This window comes from Monodelphis domestica, chromosome 4 (assembly GCF_027887165.1).
Source record: "Monodelphis domestica isolate mMonDom1 chromosome 4, mMonDom1.pri, whole genome shotgun sequence".
Classification (NCBI taxonomy): Eukaryota; Metazoa; Chordata; class Mammalia; order Didelphimorphia; family Didelphidae; genus Monodelphis; species Monodelphis domestica.
The window spans coordinates 31,424,112-31,448,412 of NC_077230.1; the positions used below are offsets into that span (position 1 = coordinate 31,424,112).

Sequence of the window (24,301 nt, forward strand, 5' to 3'; positions counted from 1 at the left end):
GAAGATCATTTCCAAAAAAGTTTCTTAGTCTGGTCTCTCCTAGCCTGTGTTTAACTGAATTTTTGGACCTTGGTTCAGGACTTGACATTTATCTATATTAATCATTTTAGTTTTTGCCTATTTGCTCCATTTGGTTGAAAAATTTCTGAATCTTGATTGTGATTTAGGACCTTTCTATTCATTGTTGTTTCCATATTTGTACCATCTACATACCTTTGAATATCTTCATTCAAATTATTTCTGAGGAAGAAAGAGCTAAGTACAAAGCTCAGTGGCATTCAGCTAGATATTTCTTTCCACCTAATCATGACATAATAAAACTGTTTCAGCATCTGCAAATCTATTAATTCCATCCTTTAGGCTAGACTGTTCAATGTTGCTCCAAAGAATATCATGTGAGATTATTTTTTCAAGTGATTTGCTGAAATCATTAACAAATCTTTGAAAGAGGAAAAGGACTTGATCAAGGAAGAATATGATTTAAATGTAAAAAAATAAGTAAGACTGAATCTTGATTTTTAGGGATTTGGGAAAACAGTCTCTCTTTCTCTTTCTCTCTCTCTCTCTCTCTCTCTCTCTCTCTCTCTCTCTCTCTCTCTCTCTCTCTCTCTCTCTCTCTCTCTCATCCACCCCCCCCACCTCAAATCTGTGTTCGTCTGCCTCTCCTGTTTCTCAGTCTGTCTCTATATCTAAAAGGGGAAGGAATAAGTGCTTATATTGCCTCTACTATGTGTCAGATACTGTGGGTTAAAGTTTTTTTTTATTTCATTTACAAATTTTATTTTATCATCACAACAATTCTGTGAGGTAGGTGCTATTATTATCTCCATTTTATAATTTGGGAAACTTAAGCAGAGAATAAATGATTTGTCCAGTGCTAGTGTTAGATAGTAAGTGTTTAAGACTGGACCTAAATTCAGGTCTTTCTGATTCCAACCTGAGCATTCTCTCCACTGTCACACCAACAACCTTCTTCCTCATCCTCTACCTTTCTAGTTCCTTCCTTTCCTTCTTCCTGTCTTTCCTCTCTCCTTTCGCTATCCTTTTTCTTCTCTCTCTCTCCCCTTCCCTCCTTTTTTCTCTTCCCCCTCCTGATTTCAGATTCTCCTTCCTTCAACTCTCCCTCTCTCCCACACTCTCCTCCCTTCCCCCTTTCCATTTATTTTCCCTTCTTACTCTCCTTCTCCTACCCCACTTCTTCTTTCTTCCTCCTGATCTTCTCCTCTTTCTCCTCCCCTCCCCCTCTCTGTTCACCCCTCAACACCAGAGGGAAAATAAGTCCATGAGTCCTTCTGTAATGTATTTTGTTACTGAATGCGGAAATTGATGTAAGAGTAATTTACCAAACATGTTCAAGTAGTTTGAGAGTTACAAAGAATAGAAGCTGAGGACAAGAATCTGGTTTAAATATTAAAATGGAAAGTCTTAGTTAATTTTCCCTTCAATTTCTACCACAAAATCACTTTCATGTGAAATATACATACATGAACACATGTCCAAGTAATAATTACTGTGTGCCTGTGTGTATATTTGCTCCAGATGAAGTGTATATATTCATATGCACTGATTTATTATCTCATTTACATATATATTTAGATAGGGCCTAGTAATTAGTCATTTTAGGTAGTAGGAATATTGTGTGATTTTTTATTTAATTAAAGTCATGCTTATTAGTAAAAGTTACCGTAATAATTTCTGGATCTATTTTATTAAAGGAAGAAGTATTTGAACTGGGTTGTACAAAATACAGCAAGATGTAATTATTAAAATTTAAATTGTAATATTATTAAATTATTATTACATTTTACATAATCACATAGAAGAATGAATTTGTTGCCAAAAATATTAGCAAATATAAAAATACTTTCAACAACATATGAATGCCTACTATTAACAACTTGCTACAGTATTATTACTTTTTGATAATTTGCAAAGAGATCACTAAGAATTATAAAAACATCTTAATTTCAATTAAATCAACTTTGAATACTTTTAGACTCATGTCTGATAGTTCTACTTTGAGATTTTACTGTGTATGACTTTTTTAGTAAATAACTTGATTTTAAATTTAGTATCCCCAAAATGGAAACAATTTAAAATTATTTTTTGCACATTATTTCCTAGAAAATGTCATTATTATTCCCACATTTTAGTACCACTAAATAGTAATCATTTTTGGTGACAGGATACTTTCAGATATTTGTGCCTGATTTCATTTATCAGGTAAATTCCAATTTTATTTTAACCTTATAGCACAAGGGTATGAAAATATCTTCTACTTGCATGAAAGAAAGAAAATTTTTACTGAGGGTGGGATGGGTGAATAGAAAGATACAGGAATTATGATACCCCTTCATTACAAATAGAGTCATTATAAAAACAAACAAACCAGGGGGCTTTACAACTTACATTTTCTCCAATGTCATGGATCAGACTAAACATGCTTTAAGGTTTTATAAATCCATAAAGCATTGTAAACTTTTCTAAAGCATATTTTATGCAAAGACTTTTAATAAGATGAAAAATGTTTAGAGGTAAGTCCCCCCAAACACTATTAATCTTTTGGGTTTTTTTATTTCATAATGAAGTCTTAGAATACACTTATGAATTCATATTAAATTGCAAATACAAACTCATTCATCATTTTTCCCATATGGTATTTAGTAAAACGAGAGGAAGTTGTCCTATTATTGTTTATAAGCAGTAGCCTCTAGTTATTGACAAAACAATTGCAAATTAAAGAAACCAAATGAAATTAAGTATGCAGATTGTTAAAGGCCAATAAACATGTCTGAATATATGTTCATTAAATTGTATATGAAGAAAGCAATTTGAGGAGTATTGTGGGTTTATTTTTTATATGTTACCAAAAAGAACTTTCCTAAGTTTCCTTAATTATGTTTGTCTTACAAGTGCATGCTGGGTAATTTTACAAAAGTGCAGGTGACAAGACATTAAAGCAGATTTCCATGTAGATCTTTTATACATAACAACAATTCTGCATTTTGCCTAATTTTATTGCTTTTTGATTGCTTATTTTGTATTATAATAATAATAACATATTATTATATAAGCAAAAAATTGCTTATTTTACAAAGTAAATGCCAATATTCCATACAAGGAAATCGTTTTAACAATGGAATATTTAATCTTATATAGTGGGACAAAATTCATCTGCAGAATACTGAAAATTAGAACATGGCAAAATAGTGAAATTGTCATTTTGATTTTTATGACAGAATAAAACCTTATCTTGAATGTTTCCTCATATCTGATTATATTATTTATCCTTATTTGCATCTACAGGTAAATCCACTATTCTTATTTCAGGAATTACAAAATATAAGATGAAAGACATATGCATTTGTAAAGCAACAGGGTGTTGACACCAAATGTATTTTTTTTGTTTATGTTTCTAATAAAAAATATTTTTATTTAAATTAGCACTATCTTTTTTTTTAGGCCTCCATTCCTTTGAAGGAATTGGAGCAGTTTAACTCAGATATACAAAAATTGCTTGAACCACTGGAGGCTGAAATTCAGCAGGGGGTGAATCTGAAAGAGGAAGACTTCAATAAAGATATGGTAAATTGGTTGTGATAGAAGTGTGAATGAACTAGGAGTGGGAATGAATAAATGCTTGGGTAGAAATTAGAATTTGAATTCTTAGCTATAACTCCATAGTCTATGATTCTAGTGACAAATACAAAGTGCCAATATGGGTACTTTTATTATTATATGATGATTTAAGGAATCTTATGTGTTGTTCAGGAACTTGCTTTTAATTAGTGCTATTTTCAATATGAAAGAACAAAATGCCACTTGGAAAAAAAGTTGAGTGAAATCAGGAAGCAAGCCTGCAGTTTAATCTGTACCTTAGCGATCAAACATAACTGGTCATTGACCGTTTTTCTCCAGTGTTTTGGAATAGAGCCGGTGGTTATGGCCAGGAACTTATCTCTGGTGCAATGATTCAGGGAAGGGGACGTGCTCACAAATAATTTAGAGAAATAATTATAGTGATAGACTGTCATCAGAGACCCAGTCTAGCTAAGTTCAGAAAGATTCACGACCAGAAGATTGGTCACCAAGTGACATTTTTTTTTCTTTGTCCACAACTCAATGAATCTCTCTTCTACTTAGATATTCTGTGATTTACATAGGCAGTGGGATGGTCCACATTCATGAATTAATAGAACTTTCTGGAAGTATATGTATGTATTATATATATGCATATATATATGTATTTCATCACAAAATTCAATAACAAAAATTAATTCAATTATAGTTACTAAAGCCTGTTGTCATGTGAGGAATAAAAGATGATGGGCCACTTCCACCATAGAGCAGCACTTCCAATAATTTCAAAATTCTCTGCGGTTTGACAAATTCTCTAGCCTTTCACAGCCTATTTTCTTGTCACCCTTTCCACATTTTATTTTATTTCATTTTCACTCAACAGCTATCACTATCTATAGCTTTTTGCTGTCTTGCCATATACCCAATTATAGACCTCTGCCTCATCGTACCAAGCTCTCAGGTGATGCTGGAGGTAACAGTTGAAATAGGCGATGTCATTAGCCAAAATATACGTAAATAAGGCATGGTAATATGAAGAAATAAGACAGATTCTTTCACCAAAATAGTCCCCATTGGTGTCAGTTCTGTCCTACTGGAGCTACCTGTATTCAAGCTCCTTCTGTAGCTGGTTTGGTGGTTTTGCCGCCTCACCTAGGGGGAAGACAAGTAAGAAGAAGTACCAAGGTTGTCCCAGATGCTCAGCTACAGGTACTTCTTCCCATCAGCAATGAAGCAAGCAATCAACCAGAGCTTACCAAGGTGAAAGAAAAGAACTATGGTAATAATAATAATAATAATAATAATAACAACAACAACACATTTTTGTAGCACTTTAAGGTTTGCAAAGAGCTATATTCATGTCCCTTGCCCATTTCTCAATTGGGGAAAGGCTTAATTTTTGTGCAATTGACTTAACGCTTTATCAATTTGAGAAATTAGACCTTTGACAGACGTTTTTGTTATTAAGATGCAAAGAACTATGTTACATACAATATTTCATTTGATTCTCACAGAAACTCTGTGAGATAGTTGTTACCCCTTTGGCCTATGATGAAGCAAAGATTTAGGGAGATGAAATGACTTGGCCTGAGTCACATAGCTAGTAAGTATTTCAGCTAGGATTGAACCTAGACCTTTTTTTTTTTACCTCTCACAACACTATATCACCTTGCTCAGGTGGCTGGTTATCCAAGTTATTGTCTATCTTGGAACGAGACTATTATATAGTAAAAGGAAACTTCATTTCAACTTGGAAACGTACTGTTTAGTTGGAGGGTGCCAAAATAAGAAAAATATCCTATATCCTAGAGAAGAAATCTATATCTATATGAATTAATCTATTAAGTTGTTAGTTATATTAAGTGTAACATTCATAAATAATTGAAGGGTTTTTTTGCAAAAAACCAATGTTTCCCCATTTAATATTAAAGTAAAAACATTTATAATTTTAAACTAAAAAGGATACTGTTTTATAATTTCAGACTTATTTATTTATTTATTTTTTTCATTTTCTTTCCCATTTTTAACTCAATAAGGACTCTAGATTTTAATATAGAATTTGTTCTCCTTATAGCGGAAGAAATTCTGCACTGAGTTCAAAACATGAAAATAATGCCAAAATTAATTGTAAACATTACAAGCAACCAATATAAGTTTGCTAAATCAAAAATGTATATTTGTGTATGAAATTTAAGGTAATCAAAGGCAATCATATTTGTCTTATGTATAAGAACATTATAGACAATAAGTAATTTGCAGTGTCTGTGTACCATTGTACACACATATATGCAGAAACACATTCATTGTGCATTTTCCAGTGCAGTTCCACTGGAAATGGTTGAATAAAATGCACAGAAGAGGTAGAATTTACCTTGTTGACAATTAAACTTATTAAAAATAAATCAGAGTTTTCTCTGTCACTTGAGTTTACCACAATTCCAAGACTAAAATTAAAATGTGTTTAAGTTTAGGATGATTAAAAAAGCTTTAAAATAGTAAAAGCCCCTCTGTGTGTATATATGTATCTATCTAGCTATCTATATAGATAATGAATATACAATATAGATATTTTCATGTACAATGAATTTATTAAACATGGACTTAAAAATCTACATATATTTTTGTATTAGTTATAATATAGTAGCAATTATGTTTCACTTGAAACTTTTTTCCATATTTACCCATTTTTGAGTATTATATTTAAAAAACGAGCAGATCTCCTATGATATAGCTCTAAAAGTTCATATATATCTTTTCCTCCCATTATACTTCCTTCACCTAAAAATAACAGCAAAAATGAACTCGTTAATTTATCCTGCTTTTTTCATCTGTTTAAAAATGCACCCTTGCAATCTTTTTATATATTCCTCAAAAATGTAATACAATTTAAAATGTCTTTAGCTTTTTCTGCTAATGATTGTGATTGTTTTTTTTTAACCAAAATGAAGACTATACTTGTTGTTTTTAATCAGAGTGAAGACAATGAGGGTACTGTAAAAGAGTTGTTGCAAAGAGGAGACACCTTACAACAAAGAATCACAGATGAGAGAAAGCGAGAGGAAATAAAGATAAAACAGCAGCTGTTACAGACAAAACATAATGCTCTCAAGGTATAGGAGTTAAAATTATAATACACCTTGCCTATGTTGTTCTTCTTCTTTATGAAAAAAGTACTCTGTTCATAAATAAAGTCTGCTTAGCATATCAGTGATCAAGAATATAAATTAATACAGTAAAATATATGTATTGACTTCATTTAGCATTTCTGATCTGTCATTTTTATAAAAGAATTATTGTTTTGACATCTACCAACAAGATATAAAATTCACATTGCACTGGTTGTTTGAGTATTTTTTCCAGACTATATATATATAGTTAGAAGCATATTAAAGATGCTTAGTTACTTGAATTTTATGGTTTTAACATTTCCTGAAAAATTTTTTGATGTTTAATTGTGTTTATTTTGAAACTCATGTTTAATGACCAATGCTAACAGGCTATATTTTATTGTCTTTATGTTGTGTTCATGTCAAAAAATATCTGTTTTGATTGAGATACTATTTAACTAGTTTTCTGGCACCCTGGTACTTGCTAGATAATTATACTGAACTCTTTTATCTAACACCTTTCCATTAAGAAATGCACCTAACCTAAGGAAAGCAATCCTACTCTCTCAGTAGTAGAATAACCTTTAAAAAAAAACTTTAGTCTTGAATGAAAAGGACTGTTTTAATAGGAAGAGACAATACTATCAGGCCTTCATTTAAGCATGTATTCTCTCTCAAATGGTAAAGAAGGATTTTTGTCATAAAAGCAGAAAAGCCTGTTTATTTTCTGTAATTAATATTTGAGTAGCTTTTGGGTAGAGCCTGAACAAGTTTTTTGAAATAGTGATTCTTTCGCATGGCAATATTAACTCTTTTGCATGCATGACTGGTTTTCTAGTAGTGTTAATTGTAATACTTCTCATTGTTAATAGTAGTGCTAAAGTAAATCACTCTTTTATAGCTATGACTAGGTAGATGGAGTCTGTATTCTATATGCAAATCAGAGAATAAAACTCTATTCTGTATAGTCAGACAATCAAACAAACACTGCTGGGAATGTAATTACATGATATTGTGACTGCAAGGAATCTGGAAGAAAAGTCTAATTGGCTAGCAGCTGTTCTGAAGGTAACTGCTGATAAATACAGTCGATAGAAAACACCTATTTCTCAGGGGAATATAAGGGAAAACCAGAATGTGCTCAGAATCTCTGAAGCCTTGTTCGCTTTCAGTTAGGTTGAGGTTTAAGGAGTATCTACTAGGGCAAATGAAGTATATAGTTTGCAGTTAATTATATTATTAGTGCCTGTTTTTTTGGTAACTGTTTGCAGATATTTTACATTACTTTTCTTTGTCATTTGGGAGAAATAGGCCTCAACACCATGATCTGAAAGCCCTTTTCTTTTGACAGTCAAGTATATGACAATACAGAGTACCTTGGCCTCATCTTTATAAAATGTCTTTATAGCTTAAATAAACTCCCACTGTAAGTGATCCATTAAAATTAGAAGCAAAATTTCTTGGGTGATGGAAATGGGTGAAGAGTATTAAGGGATAAAATCAATCCAGTCTTCTATTTAAATTTCAAGTAAGTTATCGATGCAGAATTGAAAATAAATGCATAATTAAAGTACATCTCTATAATTTGGCTCAAATATACCCACAAAGCTTCATCACTGTCAACAAATTTTAATTTCAGTTCTATGCCCTAGTCTATATAGCAACCTTGGTGCAGTCACATTGTTAAAATTAACATGGCTCCAACTGTCTAAGCCTAGCCTTCACACAATCATTAAAACATTAAAATTTATTTAATTTTTTTTGGGGGGGGAGAAGTTGAAAGTTGTTACTTTCTTTTGACAAACTTAAATCCATAAATTATGTGAAACCTAATTGCTACTGCACTAGAGTAATGAAAGCCATTTATGCAGACCTGTGATATTATTTTAATTATGATAAAATGGCATTCAAACTCATTCTATTGATCCAACATATATTGGATATACTTGCATAGACCAAGGTGATTGATTTTTTTCTTAGGTGACTCAATAAAGGCATTCAACCTTGACAGATAAATCTCAATGGAATATCAAACAGTTCAAACAAATTCAAATAAACTATTTTCTTATCAAATTGATTGGAAACCATGTAGCTTTCTTTCCTCTTTTTCTGATGGTAAGTAAGTTACTTTGGGTATGGAGATTTTTATTTGTATTAGTGTAAAATAGAAAAAGATGTTGGTACCATTAGTTATTACTTTTTAATAGAAGAAATGTTCAATTTTTGCCCTTTGTATTTTTCTTTTTTTCCTCAATTAAAATTGAGCTTTGGAAGAACTTAAGAAACAACTAAACTTGCATGCTCCACTAATAATAAAATATCATTTTCTTTGTAATAGCTCCCGGAGAGTCTTAATCAAATGAACGTCTGTTGTTTGAATGTATTCTAAACTCTTTGTTGACTTGTCTGAGCTTGCATTTCACATTTTTTACATACATTTCTTAACATCCTACAGCCTCTTATGCTTACATAATTCTCTAGTTGGCTGGATATTATCTTAACCCAAAAAATGTCATATAAAACTTGACTTCTTCAATAGCAATAGTTAATTCTTTAAAAGAGATTATATGAAGTGTGGCCTTAGACCTCAGAACAAATTTGAACCAAGAATCAAGGAATACTTTAAATTTGTTCAGAACTTTAGAGGTGTGTGTGTGTGTGTGTGTGTGTGTGTGTGTGTGTGCTCATGTGTGAGTGTGTGTGCATATGTGTATGTGAATGTAGGCTTCTTACCCTACAGATTCCTATTTTGCCAATTATCTATTTTAACCGAATTAAACAAGGGAATTTGACCTAAGAGGTAAAGATTTTGAAGGTCTTTTATTTTAACATAATAAGCACCAATGAAGAAACTCTAAATTTTTTCATTGATAATCTAATAATATCTGCACTATGAACAGGATTTGAGGTCTCAGAGAAGAAAAAAGGCTCTAGAAATTTCTCATCAGTGGTATCAGTACAAGAGACAGGCTGATGATCTACTGAAATGCTTGGATGACATTGAGAAAAAATTAGCCAGTCTACCAGAACCCAAAGATGAATGGAAACTAAAGGTAATGTTGTTTTAGAATGCCAATAGTAGCTTTTTTCTGTGATGCTCTATTAATTTCAAAATAAACTACATGTAGATCATATTGAAATTCTTCACCTTCTTGTTCTCTATACTAGCATTTCCTTGTATCACTATTTTTTTGGTAAATGTTTTATTGTATTAAATGTTTTTCAAGTGCTATGAAGCTGATTAAATAAAATGTTCAACTCCTGTAAAATAGATTGAGAAATGTTATGTGTTTCTAGTAAAAGTTGTAATTGACTTTGTGTATCTTTGTTCCAGATGAACAAATGACTTATCGGTATATGGACGCCTTCTTTTTCATGTTAGCACATTTCATTTCATCAGATCATTGTCATACACCTTTGTCGGATCTATGTAGATTCATTTCCCTATTGTCTGAAAGTTTTTTCAGTTATCACTTTCTTCTTTTGCTTCGTTCTCTGTTGAGTTTCCCCCAAAATTAAGTAAAAATAATTAATTAATAATTCCATGAATCCTTAAAAATTCAATTTGTACACCCCAAATAACAGTTATCACTCCAATTTTCAATTCCCAAAATCTAAAAGAAAGAAAATGTGACAATTACTTAAATATTCTTCACATACACTATTTAATAAAATCTATTTTTTTAATGAGCCACATACCGAAAGATACTTGAAATTGTTCACTTTCTCTTGCCCCAACATACAGTAAGGTCTATCCCTGACTGTAAATTTTGTACAATTTCAATAAAGTGAAAAGCCTTTGAAAGTTCTGAAAGACGTATTTGCTGCTTTCAAGTTGGTTGCTGTGGTTGGTTAGCTAACTGCCCTGGGCCCTGTATTGGTTTTGCTCACTAGGAGATTGATCGTGAGTTGCAGAAGAAGACAGAAGAGCTGAATGCGGTGCACAGACAAGCTGAGAGCTTGTCTAAGGATGGGGCCTCAAAGGCTGTGGAGCCAACCCTGATCCAGCTCAACAAGCGCTGGCGAGAAATTGAGAGCAAATTTGCTCAATTTCGAAGACTCAACTATGCACAAATTGTGAGTTGTTACTGGCAAACCATTGTGTTTGCAACACCTACTATTACTAACAGAGCTCTACTAACGATGAGGAAAATCTAAGATAAAAGTTCAACTCCTCCAAAGCTTATCTTCATGTCAGAAGCTTCCTATCTTACTGAGCTCCTGACTTGATTTTAAGATGATTTCAAAAAAGAAAAGGCAACCTTGAATTAATCAGTGACAGACAACAATTCTATTTTCACAAAAACAAAAGGACACCTTAATTTTTTTTTGCCTCATCATTTTTTCCATAACATTAGAAGTGTAAACTCGTCAGCTTTTCATACATTTACTTTATTTCAGCATACATGTCTAACTAAAAACAATGTATTACTTTTCCCAAGATCATCCCATGCAAATTTTAATTGTTTTTATGTATATGTAGTCTATAATAAATATATGTTGGGAAATTTTTTCATATATCTTGTATATGGCTCTTTTGACAGATCTGAACAAACTTTAACAGGGATATATATATAAATAACCCAATATGACCACTTAGTAGAAGAATCTAATTCTTCATAAGAATTTGATTGATTTGGTTGGTATATCCTGAGGATTAAATATTGTGTATGTTACAGGATGTTTGAGGGGGGAGGAAAAAAAAGAATGACTTTCATTTTTTGTCAAGTATCAGTCTGGAAATCTTTTCGCAGTCTTTAACTAGAAATGGCAATATCACAAACCACGGAGTTCTTGTAGTTTTCCTTTTTTCTTTTCTTTGCAAAATGAAAAGATATATTTCCCATTATGTACCGAACCAAGGAAAATGTTGATGAATGCAGTATGCCAAAATTCACCCTCCCATAATACATGTTTCTATCCAGAAAATTTTTCTGTGACTTTGTTTACTCTATCTGAAATATAAGCTGTGTTTTGAAAAGTTACTTTAACATCTTATTGAACATAATTGTGTTTTAGACATATAACCCAACATGCATATTTAATGTGATTCATCGACTAAAGAAATCCACAATTTCCAAGATTGTATCTTACTTTAAGATTACATTTTGAGTTCATAAATATATACATATTTTTCTACAAAATGAAATTGTCTAAAATACATTAGCAATGGGAACATTTGAACAGTTGAAATAAGTAATCCAAGAAATATTGGGGCTACATTATGTTATTTAGTTCTGTTCTAGTTGATTGCCTTTCTCATCTTATGTGTCATATTAAGCTTTATGATTCTGATCGGTCATAGATCATTAAAGCTTACATTGAAAAGCTGTGCCAGTGTATACAAAGTGAAGTGAAAGATTTCAGGAAATTATCCAGGTAATTCAAGGCAAAATAGATTTTTTTCAGGAAAAAAAATGTTTCTTTTGATGTAGTAACCATTAATTATTACTTTTTAATAGAAGAAATGTTCAATTTTTGCTCTTTGTATTTTTCTTTTGATGTGAATTATCTAACTAGTTGCCTCAGTCCGATTTAAAATTTTGCCCAAAGTGTCAGTCAAAAAGGATTATTGGTAATTAATGCTTTTTAAAAATAATCTAGCAGTAAAGTTGGAATCCTTGCTAATTATCTAACAAAAATAATTGATGTGTAATGTAAAAACAAAATTATAATATGTTAATATTTTACTGAGACCTTGAGATATAATTTCTCTACATAATATGCATTCTAGAGCATTGAATTCTATGCATAGTCATCTTATATGAATGTTAAATCAGAAAGTTAATTGAATACAGTTTAAGGTTAACTCCTGATTATCTGTAGCAATATTAATTCATGCATACAAAATCATAGATAACATATACTGACATTTGGTCTTGAAATGTAATTAGAATTTTAGAATCCAAGGATACATGTCAATATCTGCAGTCTAGAAGTCTTAATTATGAATGAAAGCATTTGGATTTCAGATCTTGTCCCATTGTTTATTAGTCCAGTGACCCTTGGCAAATTATCTGGGTTTCTCATCTATAAAGTTTGTGTATTGTAATGCCTCATCTGCCTACCTCACAAAGTTTTTATGAAGATTAACTGAAATATTCAACAACATTCTTTAAAAAAATTCACTGCTGTACAAATATAAGGCATACTATTAGTTCTCCATATTCACTGGAATATTGTCACATTTTAGACAATGGTTACTGATATCAATGATCAAATGTGTTTTTTTCTGGGTGTTAGTACTGGAGGAACTGCAGACCAAATTAGTGGGAATGGTTCTCTAACATCTCTACAGATGTCTTTATAATCACTATCTTAGCTTCTACCAGCACTCTTCACAAATATACAGAAACATAGATATAAACTCAGGACCTGGAATAAGTCTATTTATTTTAACAGCACAGGACATGAGGAGTGATAGCGGGAAGAGAACCTTAAATTTTCACAATTATGGAATTAATATGGCAGTTTTTTATAATTAAAAAATGCTTTAAGATTTACAAAGCACCATGTATATATACACTACATATATTTATTCATACATATGTAAATATATATATATGAAATTTCTTTTGATCTTCGCTACAACTCAGTGAAATAGACACTATCAATATTTCCGTTTTGCCAGTGAAGTAACTGAATCTAAGAGAGGTTAAGTGATTTTATCAGTCACAAAGATGGTGAGTGACTCTGGCAGGTTTTTGAACTCAGGTGTTCCTACTTCCAAGTTCAGTAATTCATTTTCTCTGCTACTTCAATCATTGCAATATGTCAGAGCTAGAAGGATTGTTTAAATACAATTAATCTAATGCTTCATATCAGAGAAACAACTGAGTGGCTCAGTGGATACAGCGCTGGACCCAGAATCAGGACAATCTAAGTACAACAGACCATGTATTTATTAGCAGTGTCACCCTGGGAATGCAGTCACGTAACCTCTGCCTGCATCAGTTTTCTCAAATGTAAAATGGGCATAATAATGGAACTTAGCTTGCAGGATTGTTGTTAGGATACAATTACTTAGTATTTGTAAAGTTCTTTTTAATTAACCTTAAAGTGTTATGTAAATACTACTATTATTATTATTATTTTAGAAGAGAAATCTGAAGTCCAAGAAGGCATATCCAGGATCATATAAGTAATTAGTGGAAGAACTAGGCCTCAGGTCTCAGCCTCCTTCTACTATAATATAATGAGAATTGACTAAAATATTATATACATTATCGTATTTTTACCATTATACTTTTAAGATCTTCCAGGTTGAATGCACAAGATAGAGTAGTTTGTATCAATCAATGGTAGGATTGGTATGCAGTAGTAACATTCTTAAACCAAAATGGCAACATTTTGTCATATCCAAGGGATCTTGGAATGGTAGTGGTTTTCCTGTGCAACAAGGTTCTCTCTTGGGAGATCATAGCAGCAAGGCCCAAATGAAGTAAACAGAGGGTTCTTTCTACTGGCTAGTATGGGAGAGATGGTTACTGAACACAGAAAACAAACTGGTAAAGATCAAAATGAAGTAGGAAGGCCCACTATTTCTCAAGACCATCGTGAGATCAAGCCAAGAAGATGAAAAAAGGTAGGATACCAAATTCACTATGCTGAGAAATAACATAGAAGAGGAAATTTAAAATTATATATCAAGATCAAATACAGAGTTCATTTTAGAAAGAGTCCAAGGCAAGAAATGTTCTTAATAGAATTGGATGTGACTATTCCTAATTTGAAAAAAAAAAATTTTTGACACCCTAGACAGTCTTCATTGCTCTCTCTTGCCACACTTAAAAAAGTTTGATCTGACAAGATCATGATACTTGGCTGGGCTTTAATAACTAGAATATGGTGAATATGTAACTATTCTAATATTCCTATTTCTCTCAATAAGACTATCATTCTCTGCAATTAAGCCTGGCATGCTATAAACTGGTAGTCAAATCTAACTCACCTTCTATATGTCCCATGAGATAAAAATGGTTTTAAAATTTTTATATAAAGTCATATTATGTTTAAACATGTAAAAACCATTGTTAGGCCAGCCCTAGTGCTAGAGCTACTAGCAAAAACATCCAGGTATTTTTTTGTTCTCCCCTCTACTTTCTCCCCTATATTCAATGAATTGCTGACCCATATTGATGTTACCTTTATGCTCTCTTTTGCATTTCTCTTATTCCATCCACTTACATTAAAATTACTCTTATTCATATGCTTATTACCTATTTGTTGGACTCCCAAAGTAATAAGGATAATAATTATCATTCCTGAAATAATCCCCTAACTTGTCTCCATTTCCGTATCCTCATTCCTCTCTGATATATCCATCAAAGAGCTTGCTTCTTTAATATCTTGGAGCTCCTGCCCAAACAATTAGGCTATTCATCTGTATCTGTTATTAAGACATGATTAGATCATACTCTTTTCCAATCATACACATCCTAGATCATGTTGTTTTTTTTAATTCTAACATTCACTTTTAGTCTAGGATTGGGCAATAAACTATGTGGGCCAAATCAATGAGGATCATTAAGTTTCTTTCACAAATTTCTTTCCTCATGCCTCCAACCATATTTTCCCTTAATAACATCAGATCTGGGTTCATTTTGCTCCCATGTAAGGTTGTCCTTGGGAACATAAGATTGTCTCATTTCTAAGTCTCCAAAGAAAAAAGGTCTAAGGGAATGGCAGCTCCTAATATAAGCACTTGAGTTAATAGATCAAGTATAGAATAGACACTATTTCATCTGAATCAAAATGCAAACATTTGCATCTAATGCCACAAAACATCAAAACTACCTCCTGTCCATCACTTGTACTTCTCAAGTACTGATGTGATACTGTCTAGCTTAAAGTTTTCCAAAAGACCAAAGCACTTAATAATGCTAGAGAATCAAACAACAATCTATCTCTAGTAAGCTACACATTCCCCAAAGACCTATAAAATCTCTCAATTTATTCTGCTATTCTAGGACTGAGCTGTTTCCACCAGGGGAAAGGAGTAGAAGTTGCTAGAATCCAATCATCACTAATCCAGTGGATTTCATTTCTCTTCATTTTACTTAAGAGTTCTCCAAACTTTTATGACTAGTGTTTTCTCCATAAGATGGAAGATTTGGTGACCACTAAAGACTCAATAGTTTTCCCTTGGTTTTTCCTAGTCAACATAACTCATAGTACCAATGAAGGTAGAAGTTTATTCTTCCATACTGGAGTCCATCCCTTCCTACTCCTGGTCTGTGGCTCTCATTCAGTACTGAAATTCCTCTACATCAGCCAAGAATCTAAATGTTATTTAGCATCTACTACTCTTTCCCCTGGAGATTCAGTCTCCTGATTTCTCCCCCTTTGCATTCAATCATTTCAATTTTACTACTGATAATTAGAGTCAGTGCATCTCCTGGTTGGAACCAGAAACTCCTTGCCACTCCAAAGCTAACATTGACCTATGATAATTCTCAGAGGAATGCACAGGACCACTATACATTGTTTGATTGCCCTTTGGGCTACCTATTTGGATTTTTTCTAGTACTGTCTAAGGTGAGAGGAAAGCTAGGACAACAGCAAAGCCCATGATTCTGTACTGTCTAGTAGCCTTAACTCAATTCTATTTAAACACATGGCTTCTGTCTACACAACTCCACATAAACTAGTCTTTTAAATGTCATCAATGAGGTATATTGATATAGCAGAAAGAACATTGGATTTTTAATCAGAGGAATTGAATTTTAATATTGGCTCTGCAATTACCTATAAGACCAGATATAATTCTATTATGGTTTCTAAGGTTCAGTTTCCTTTCTATAAAATGAAGGAGTTGAACTAGCAGACTTCTTAGATTCTTTCCACCTCCAAGTCCATGAACATGCAATCTATGATGTGTTGGCCAAATTTAATTATCTTTTTTTAAAACTTCTTACCTTCATTTACCCTTTTGGAACATTTGGCATTTTGAACAATCCTCTCTCTTTTGATATTTTCTCTTTCCTTGACTTCTGTGACAAAATACTACTGGTTCTGCTCCTTGTTTAATGGTTCTATGTCATTTTCCCCTTTCTTTGATACACTTTACCATGTCAGGAAACAAACCATCAGGCAAAAAATAAACAAATAAACAAAAAATGCCAAGGCCAAGGAGGTAGTGAAAACTCTAGGAAGGAAATCAATAACCAGAAAATAGAGAGAAACCAAAAGACCAGCACAAAGTGGGCATAAGAATAAGTAATTACAAACATTATTAGCAACAATAACACCTGGATTCTGAGGCAAATGTCTTTCTCATCCAGAAGCACTCATACTTTCTCTTCTGATATCAGTAATCAATTAATCTTAGAGAAGAGACTGTAGAAAGGGAGCAGGAACACTGAAAGATGGATAGTTTGGGGCATTGGTATTCTGTAGAAATTTATAAATTGTTATGTATAATCAAAGACACACATTTAATCATTTTTCTAACTTAATGCATGTTTTTATATCCACACTGTGTCATACTGCCTAGGTAGTGAAATATACATAAGATATACACTTTTTACTTAGTTATTACTTAGTAATTCTTAGACTAAGACTTTTTTTTACTTAGATTTAACTTTTTTTTTTAACTTACACTTTTGTACTTCAATGATCTGTAATATTAGTTGCTGTGGTTATTACCTCCATAGAAGTAGAAAATTGTACCTCATATAAGGAATATCTTTAAAATTTACTGTATGTTTTAAAAAAATAATCATCCTTTGGATGATTTTTGGACATGTAATCTATCCCAGAGCCCATGTTGAAAGGCTGCCCATCTTTGGAGGATCCATCATTTCTTAGCTCTGCTAGTATAATCTTTAATAACACAAGGTCACTTTCATACAATGACCAAACAGAGTAAGTTTTAATTCAATCAGTTGTTTTCAGTCATAGCCAACTCCTTGCAACCCTATTTGGGGTTTTCTTGTTAAAGGTGATGGAGTGGTTTTCCATTTCTTTCTCCAACTCATTTTACAGATGAAGAGCTAAGGCAAACAGAGTTCATAAATGTCTGTGGCCAGATTTGAACTCATGAAGATAAGTCTTCCTGACTCCATGCCTAGTGCTATAGACAGTGAGCCACCAAGCTATCCTGTAAGACTTTAATAGAAGATACTCTTAACAAAATATCAAATAAATTTTATTTTAGAGCCCAAAGTTAAGGTATTCCCAACATTGTTCATTATATCTACTGGCTGGTCCTAGACTCCCAATCATGCTTCAGTTACACATTACATCTAGGATGACTATCCAGGTCAATTTCTCTTTTCCAATAACTCCTACCACTTTTCCAGGTTCCTTTGTATGTAAATCATTATTAAATCAAACTGTCTAGGTGGCAAAATATATAATTTTTAACAGAAGATACTCTTTACTATTTACTGTACTTTTTCCTTCCCCAATCAATATGTATATATATATATATATATATATATATATTTCTTTTGATGTGCTATCTCTCCTATCTAGAACATAACCCCTTAGAACAGAGAACACAAATGACAAATGATGAAAATGCACCCAATTTTATTAATAGTCGTCATATCTTGGACTTATCCTTTGAAAGCCTATGGTATGAGTTACTCCCATATTGTGATGAAGCTTCCACATAGGAGCTTTAATAGATGATATATAAAGATCACATATTTAATGTGTTTGTTTCTATATTAATAGTTAAAATTTGTTATAAACATCTGGATACTTTTTATATCCTTAAGTTCAATTTGATATACAAAACTAAGAATTTTGGATATGATATTTTTATAATAATAAATATTCCTTACTCTTCTTTGCTCTTTCCTTCTTTTAAAATACATCACCTATGGGGGGCAGCTGGGTAGCTCAGTATCAGCTCAGAGTCAGGCCTAGAGATGGGAGGTCCTAGGTTCAAATCTGGCCTCAGCCACTTCCCAGCTGTATGACCCTGGGCAAGTCACTTAACCCCCATTGCCAAGCCCTTACCACTCTTCTGCCTTGGAGCCAATACACAGTGTTGACTCCAAGACAGAAGGTAAGGGTTTTAAGAAAAATAAAATAAATAAAATAAAATGTATCACCTAGCTTTAAATAAAGACTTGATAATTCATCTTTAATTTAATTCAATTTCAGACATATCATTTCTTCCTTAGAGAACATCTTTGTTTCAGGGATGTCTTCCTATCTGTCATGAATTCCTTTCTCTTTCAACTGAGATATTTCAATTCTCCTTCCTGATATTATACCCATCAACATGTAGAAATCATTTGTTTCAGGGACATAAAGTAAGATTTTTACAATTCTTTATTTTTTCTGACCAAAAGTACAAGGAAGAAACCTCCATGATCATTAATCTAGACCCATACCTTAGCAGAAATATCTATGACAACCTCAACCACTGGTCATCCAACCTCTACTTGAAGATATCTCATAGTAAAGAGCAAACTATCTTCTTTAGGTGACTCATTTCACTTTTACTGTGTTTTAATTATTCAAAAGTATGTTTTTTCCCTTTCTATTGATTTCAAATTTGCTAAAATATAAGAAGATGTTATTTAGCAGAACCTTTAGAGAATTACTTTTTTAAAAAATTGAGTCATTTTATGATTATTTCCAAAATCATGTGTATTTATAAATATACACCTTTTAGATATGTGTCTTTTTGTGAAATATCAGAGAATGATCTGTGTACCATGCATTTTTGTGTGTATACCCTATATATTCTATATACATATATGTACTACAAATAGTACATATATGAAATAATCTCTCTGCCTCATTTTTTCTGCATTTTCTCCTGCAAAGAAAAGGAGCATGAATAATATTACTGTAACTTTTAGAGTTTTAAATATTACTGAATTTATTTAAGTACTTCTCCTTGTGACATTAATCTCTTTTTTGAGAATTTTTTAAAGAATAAAATAAAAGGATTTTTTTCTGCATAATTTCCTCCACCTACAATGCTTCTGTTTTGAAACAGCAACCATGACTGCCAACTGCCATTGCCAACTGGTAACAAAGATTCCTTTAGGGATTTAGAAATAAAAATGTATTTCACTTCTGGAAAGAGATTATTTTTCATTAAGTATGGGCAATAATGTCAGTAATTAATCAATATTATAGGGTGTGGTAACAACCAGGAATCAGATGTTCCTTTTCCATTTTAGGGAAAAAAATCAAAGAAATTAAAAGCAAAAATATTCAAATAAATGCTGTCTGTGACTACAAGGTGTCAGAAAGCCTCATGGTTAGAGCTGTTTCAGAAAGTGAATTATCCACATGTTGTTTTGGTGAATAGACTATAAATCCCAAGAAGCTTAGAAGCTATATGAAGACTTAAGAACACCTCATTCCAAGGAATACCTAATCTAAGAGCTAAGTGACTACTTACACTAGTGACTTATACTCTTCGACACCTATCCAGTTGTTGGTATTTATGCTGACACTAACATTCCTTTCTCTCTAACTCTCTTTCTAATTATTTAACTGATAATTTGGGGTTTTCAGTTTGCATTATATTTTCTTTCTGAAACAAACACCAATAGATTTATAGTTTTCTACCATGAATAAGGATTCAAAATTCCATTGTAAGGTCATCCTGGCAACCATTTTGTGCATTTAATGAGTTGTTTGTAAACCTTAAAAGACCATTAATTGCATGTGAGCTATTTTAATTATTAAACTACCATAATCAGAGAATAAATTTTGGTCAACTAGCTGGTGATAAACCTTTCCATACATAGCTGCTTAGCTAATCAGACACAGTCTGTAACTTGGGCCATATTCAAAGCCTTTCCAGATCAGTAAAACCTGCCAGAATCTATACTCTGCTAGCAAAGACTTTTGAGACTATAGGGTCACCTCCATTACATGATGAGCTATAAGAAAAAAAAAACTCTAGGATGAATTCTGATTGGCTCCAGTGAAGGGAGAAATCATACAGAGAAGTTCTAAGACCTGTATGTGGATTTATTTTTGCCTCAAAGAAGAGTGGTCCACTTTGGCCTTTGTTTGCTTCACTATTCATCTTGTTCTGATATCAATTAGACTACAAAGGCCTTAAGTCCAAAGACCATGTCTTTTATTTCTTTTATACCCCACAAGGACCAAAGGATATAAGTCACAAAGAGGCACATTCAGACTTGACATCAGAAAAGAAAAAATTCCTCCTAGTTAGAGCTGTCCAAATGTGAAATGGATTACCTATAGAGCTTGTGGATTCCTCTTTCTTGGATATCTTTGACTAGAGGCCAACAACCTCTTGTTAGGTAGGCCATAGTAAGAATCCCCCTACACTCATAAAATAACTTGCATAGTAATAGCACATCATTCATTTTAAAGAAAAGTTTTTAAAAACAATAAAAGTGTATGGCCTTCTTATTTGGGAACTTTAGAATCCAATTGTCCATTTCTTACTATTATAGTATGGGAAATTCACCCAGTCTATAATCATAGAATCACAGAATGTAAATGGTGGAAATGACCTCACCAGCCTTATAGTCTAAAATATACACAAAAGGAATCACTACTATGGCATACTTTACAAAAGGTTGCTTGGCCTCTACTCCAAAATGTTCAAGGAGGAAGAACACATTACCTATGTAGGCAAGCCATTCTACTTTTGGACAGCTCTATTTACTAAATAATGTACTTTTGACATCATCTCTAAATATGCCTCTTCATGACCTCCATCCATTGATCCTTGTTCTTTTCTTTGGGCAAAATAATCCCACTTTGAGACAATAGCTTCTCAATTACTTGAAAACAGTTTTTATGTTCCTTCTGGGTCTTCTCCTCTCAAGGCTAAGCATGCCGAGTTCCTTCAACTAATGTTCATGTGAATCCCCTTCCCAATTTTTGGTTGCCCTTTCCAGGACACTGCCTAGCTTATCAGTCTCCTAAAACTGTGGAACCCAGTAGTATATTTTCCCCAGTTGTAGAGAAATAAATAGATTATCTCTACTTCTAAATGAAATATACATTTACTCCAATTTTCCTAGTTCTTTGATTCATTGACATGAGTATCCATTCAGTGATTTCCATATTAATAAAACCTCTCTTATAATATTTTATAATTTTTATTCATATCTTCTTATAAATTTCCCCTAGAGATTTGACACAGCACACAAAGCCATTACTTTTAAAATCCCAGGTAAAAGTGAAGATCCCAGTATGTTCAATAATTAGTTATCATTACTGTTGCACCTTGATCAACTCAACTTTTAAATCACAGATTTTCTGGATGGTATGTTTTATATTAAATCTTATCAAAAGTATATCATTAGGTGATATGCAGAAGGCTACTTAAATTGACCACATATCACACACATACAAATGTTGATTTTTCAATGATTATGGTGTCTCAGAAGTCACAAATATTTCCCATTACCAAAAGAATAATCAAATTTAAAAAGAGATCTTTTTTTAAACAGAGAGGATCATGGAATCACTGAAAATCTTGTTCAATTTTTGAAATTTAACTGTTTGCTCTCTTCTTTCTATTTAATATAGGGATCATGCCATTAGTACCAATGCACTAATTGAAAAGTACAACTGGTACCAATGTACTAATGGCAAAGCTTACCCATTCAAATGCACATCATAATCTGGACAATAGGCAATATTCATTCATTTGGTTCATATTGTGTTGGTTTTTATGCCACCATCTTTTGAATGGTCATCAAACACCTTGAAAAGTTTTTATAATCTTCAGGATTTGATCCAATCAACTGAAAACTATAGAAGAGATGATTTATCTGGTTTTATAGTGTGCTGTTACCTGATATGAACTTTGGTTAAATTTTAAGTAATGAGGTTGATTTTTATTTATTTTCTGCATGTGTATACATATATATGTTTATATATACTATATGTGTATATATCTATAATTTAATGAAACTGAAGAGGTAAAAAAAGGTAAATCCTGGGAGCCTGCCATCTGGCTACAAAGTAATATGATGAGATTTTACTGTGGCAAGGGTACTATCTCTGAATATAATCACATTATATTATAGTCAAAAGTTTTATCCTAATCCTTTAAAATCAGAGCTATAAAGATGAATCTTTTTTTATTTTGGTGATTGTTATAATAATAAACTATTAAAAGTTTTTAAATAAACTTTTAAATAAATAAAAAACAAAATTATAATTGTGGATAAAAGAAAGTCTATCTAATGTTGTTGTTTGAGGATCAAATTCATTGGGAGTTCCTTGAATTTGATGATCTTCTGAAGGGAAGATTTGGGACTTTCCACATAATCAAGAATGAAATAATAAAGTCTAAAAAAAGGCAAAACCAGGTTAAAATGACATTTTAAGTGTAATTATGCCATGTTTAACATAAAAGGTACAAAATGAAAGTGTTAGTGCTAATTAGATGCTAGTTCACAAAAGCAGACTTTATGAATTTCAGCACATAAAACCCCATGTATAGATATAGTTATAGATAACATTTAAATAGAAGAAATAGCTAAGCTATGAGTTTGCCAATACATAGAAATGAGAGAGAGAGAGAGAGAGAGAGAGAGAGAGAGAGAGAGAGAGAGAGAGAGAGAGAGAGAGAGAGAATGAATAAGAAAGAAGAGGAGGAGGAGAAAATGGGGGGAGGATGACGGAGAAGTCAAGGAAATTGTAAAATGGATGAAAAAGCAAGAAAAAATAATCATACTGAAAATTTAGGAGAGGAGATAGTCAATAGTGGGGAAAAAATTTTAGAAAGATTAAAACTGGGGAAAAAAGCCACCTGATATGGTTCTTAAGGCAACTGTTTAAAGGAAGTAAATTCGGTATTATTTTGGTGAGATAAACTAGATGGCAAGGACTAAGTAAAGGGAAGGAAATAGGAAATGTAGATTCTATTTCCTATTAGAAACAATAATAAAGAGGAGAAGAGATAGGGGATGATAGCTTAAGCAATTTCAGGGTCAAAGAAAAGTGTCAGGATTTGATGTGGTTGTTGTTTGTATTTTAGTCTAAAGGTGATCAAAGCATATTAAGGAGCAAGAAGAGAGGGAGAGATTAAAAATGAGAATATAGAAAGTAATAATCCATATAAGATTCTTCCAGAGGCAATGTGAAAAGATGAGATCATGGCAACAAACTGAGAATTTAGTCTTACCATGGGAGGGCATTTTTGTTCTTAATCTGGAGGGATAGAAAAGATAGGTAATGACCCAGAAGAAGAAGGAAAAGGGAGAATTCACAATTGAAAACGACTCATATTTGTACCTTAGTTTAAGTTCTGCAAAACATATTACTCATATTTTCTCATTTGAGCTCATAATAGATCTTTCAGGTAGGCAATGAAACATTTATTCTCACTTTGGAGATGAGCAACTTGAAGCTCAACAATTTTGTGCCCATGGCAAAATTACACAGCCAGTTAAATGTTTAAGGGATAACTCAAACCCAGGTATTTTCAGCTTCCTAAATCAACTTTCTTTGTTTCCTTCCTTCCTTCTTTCCTTCCTTCCTTCCTTCCTTCCTTCCTTCCTTCCTTCCTTCCTTCCTTCCTCTCTCTCTCTCTTTCTTCCTTCCTTCCTTTCTTTCTTTCCTTTCTTTCCTTCTTCTTCCTTCCTTCCTTCAGATTTGATAGTGAAGGAGTTTTGAAACATAGCATGCTATTTAGATGC

At 32.4% G+C, this 24,301-nt stretch overlaps 1 protein-coding gene across 10 annotated transcripts in view; it reads left to right on the top strand.

The window, feature by feature from the left end:
* The window catches only part of DMD (dystrophin), a 2,399,796-nt gene that overhangs the window by 997,780 nt on the left and 1,377,715 nt on the right, over positions 1 to 24,301 (top strand). For all 10 annotated transcript variants that reach the window (XM_007493357.3, XM_056797113.1, XM_056797116.1 and 7 more), the window contains 4 exons: positions 3,463 to 3,585; positions 6,552 to 6,689; positions 9,587 to 9,739; positions 10,581 to 10,763. In XM_007493357.3, coding sequence (XP_007493419.2) covers positions 3,463 to 3,585; positions 6,552 to 6,689; positions 9,587 to 9,739; positions 10,581 to 10,763 — 597 coding nt within the window. The remainder of the gene's footprint in view (positions 1 to 3,462; positions 3,586 to 6,551; positions 6,690 to 9,586; positions 9,740 to 10,580; positions 10,764 to 24,301) is intronic.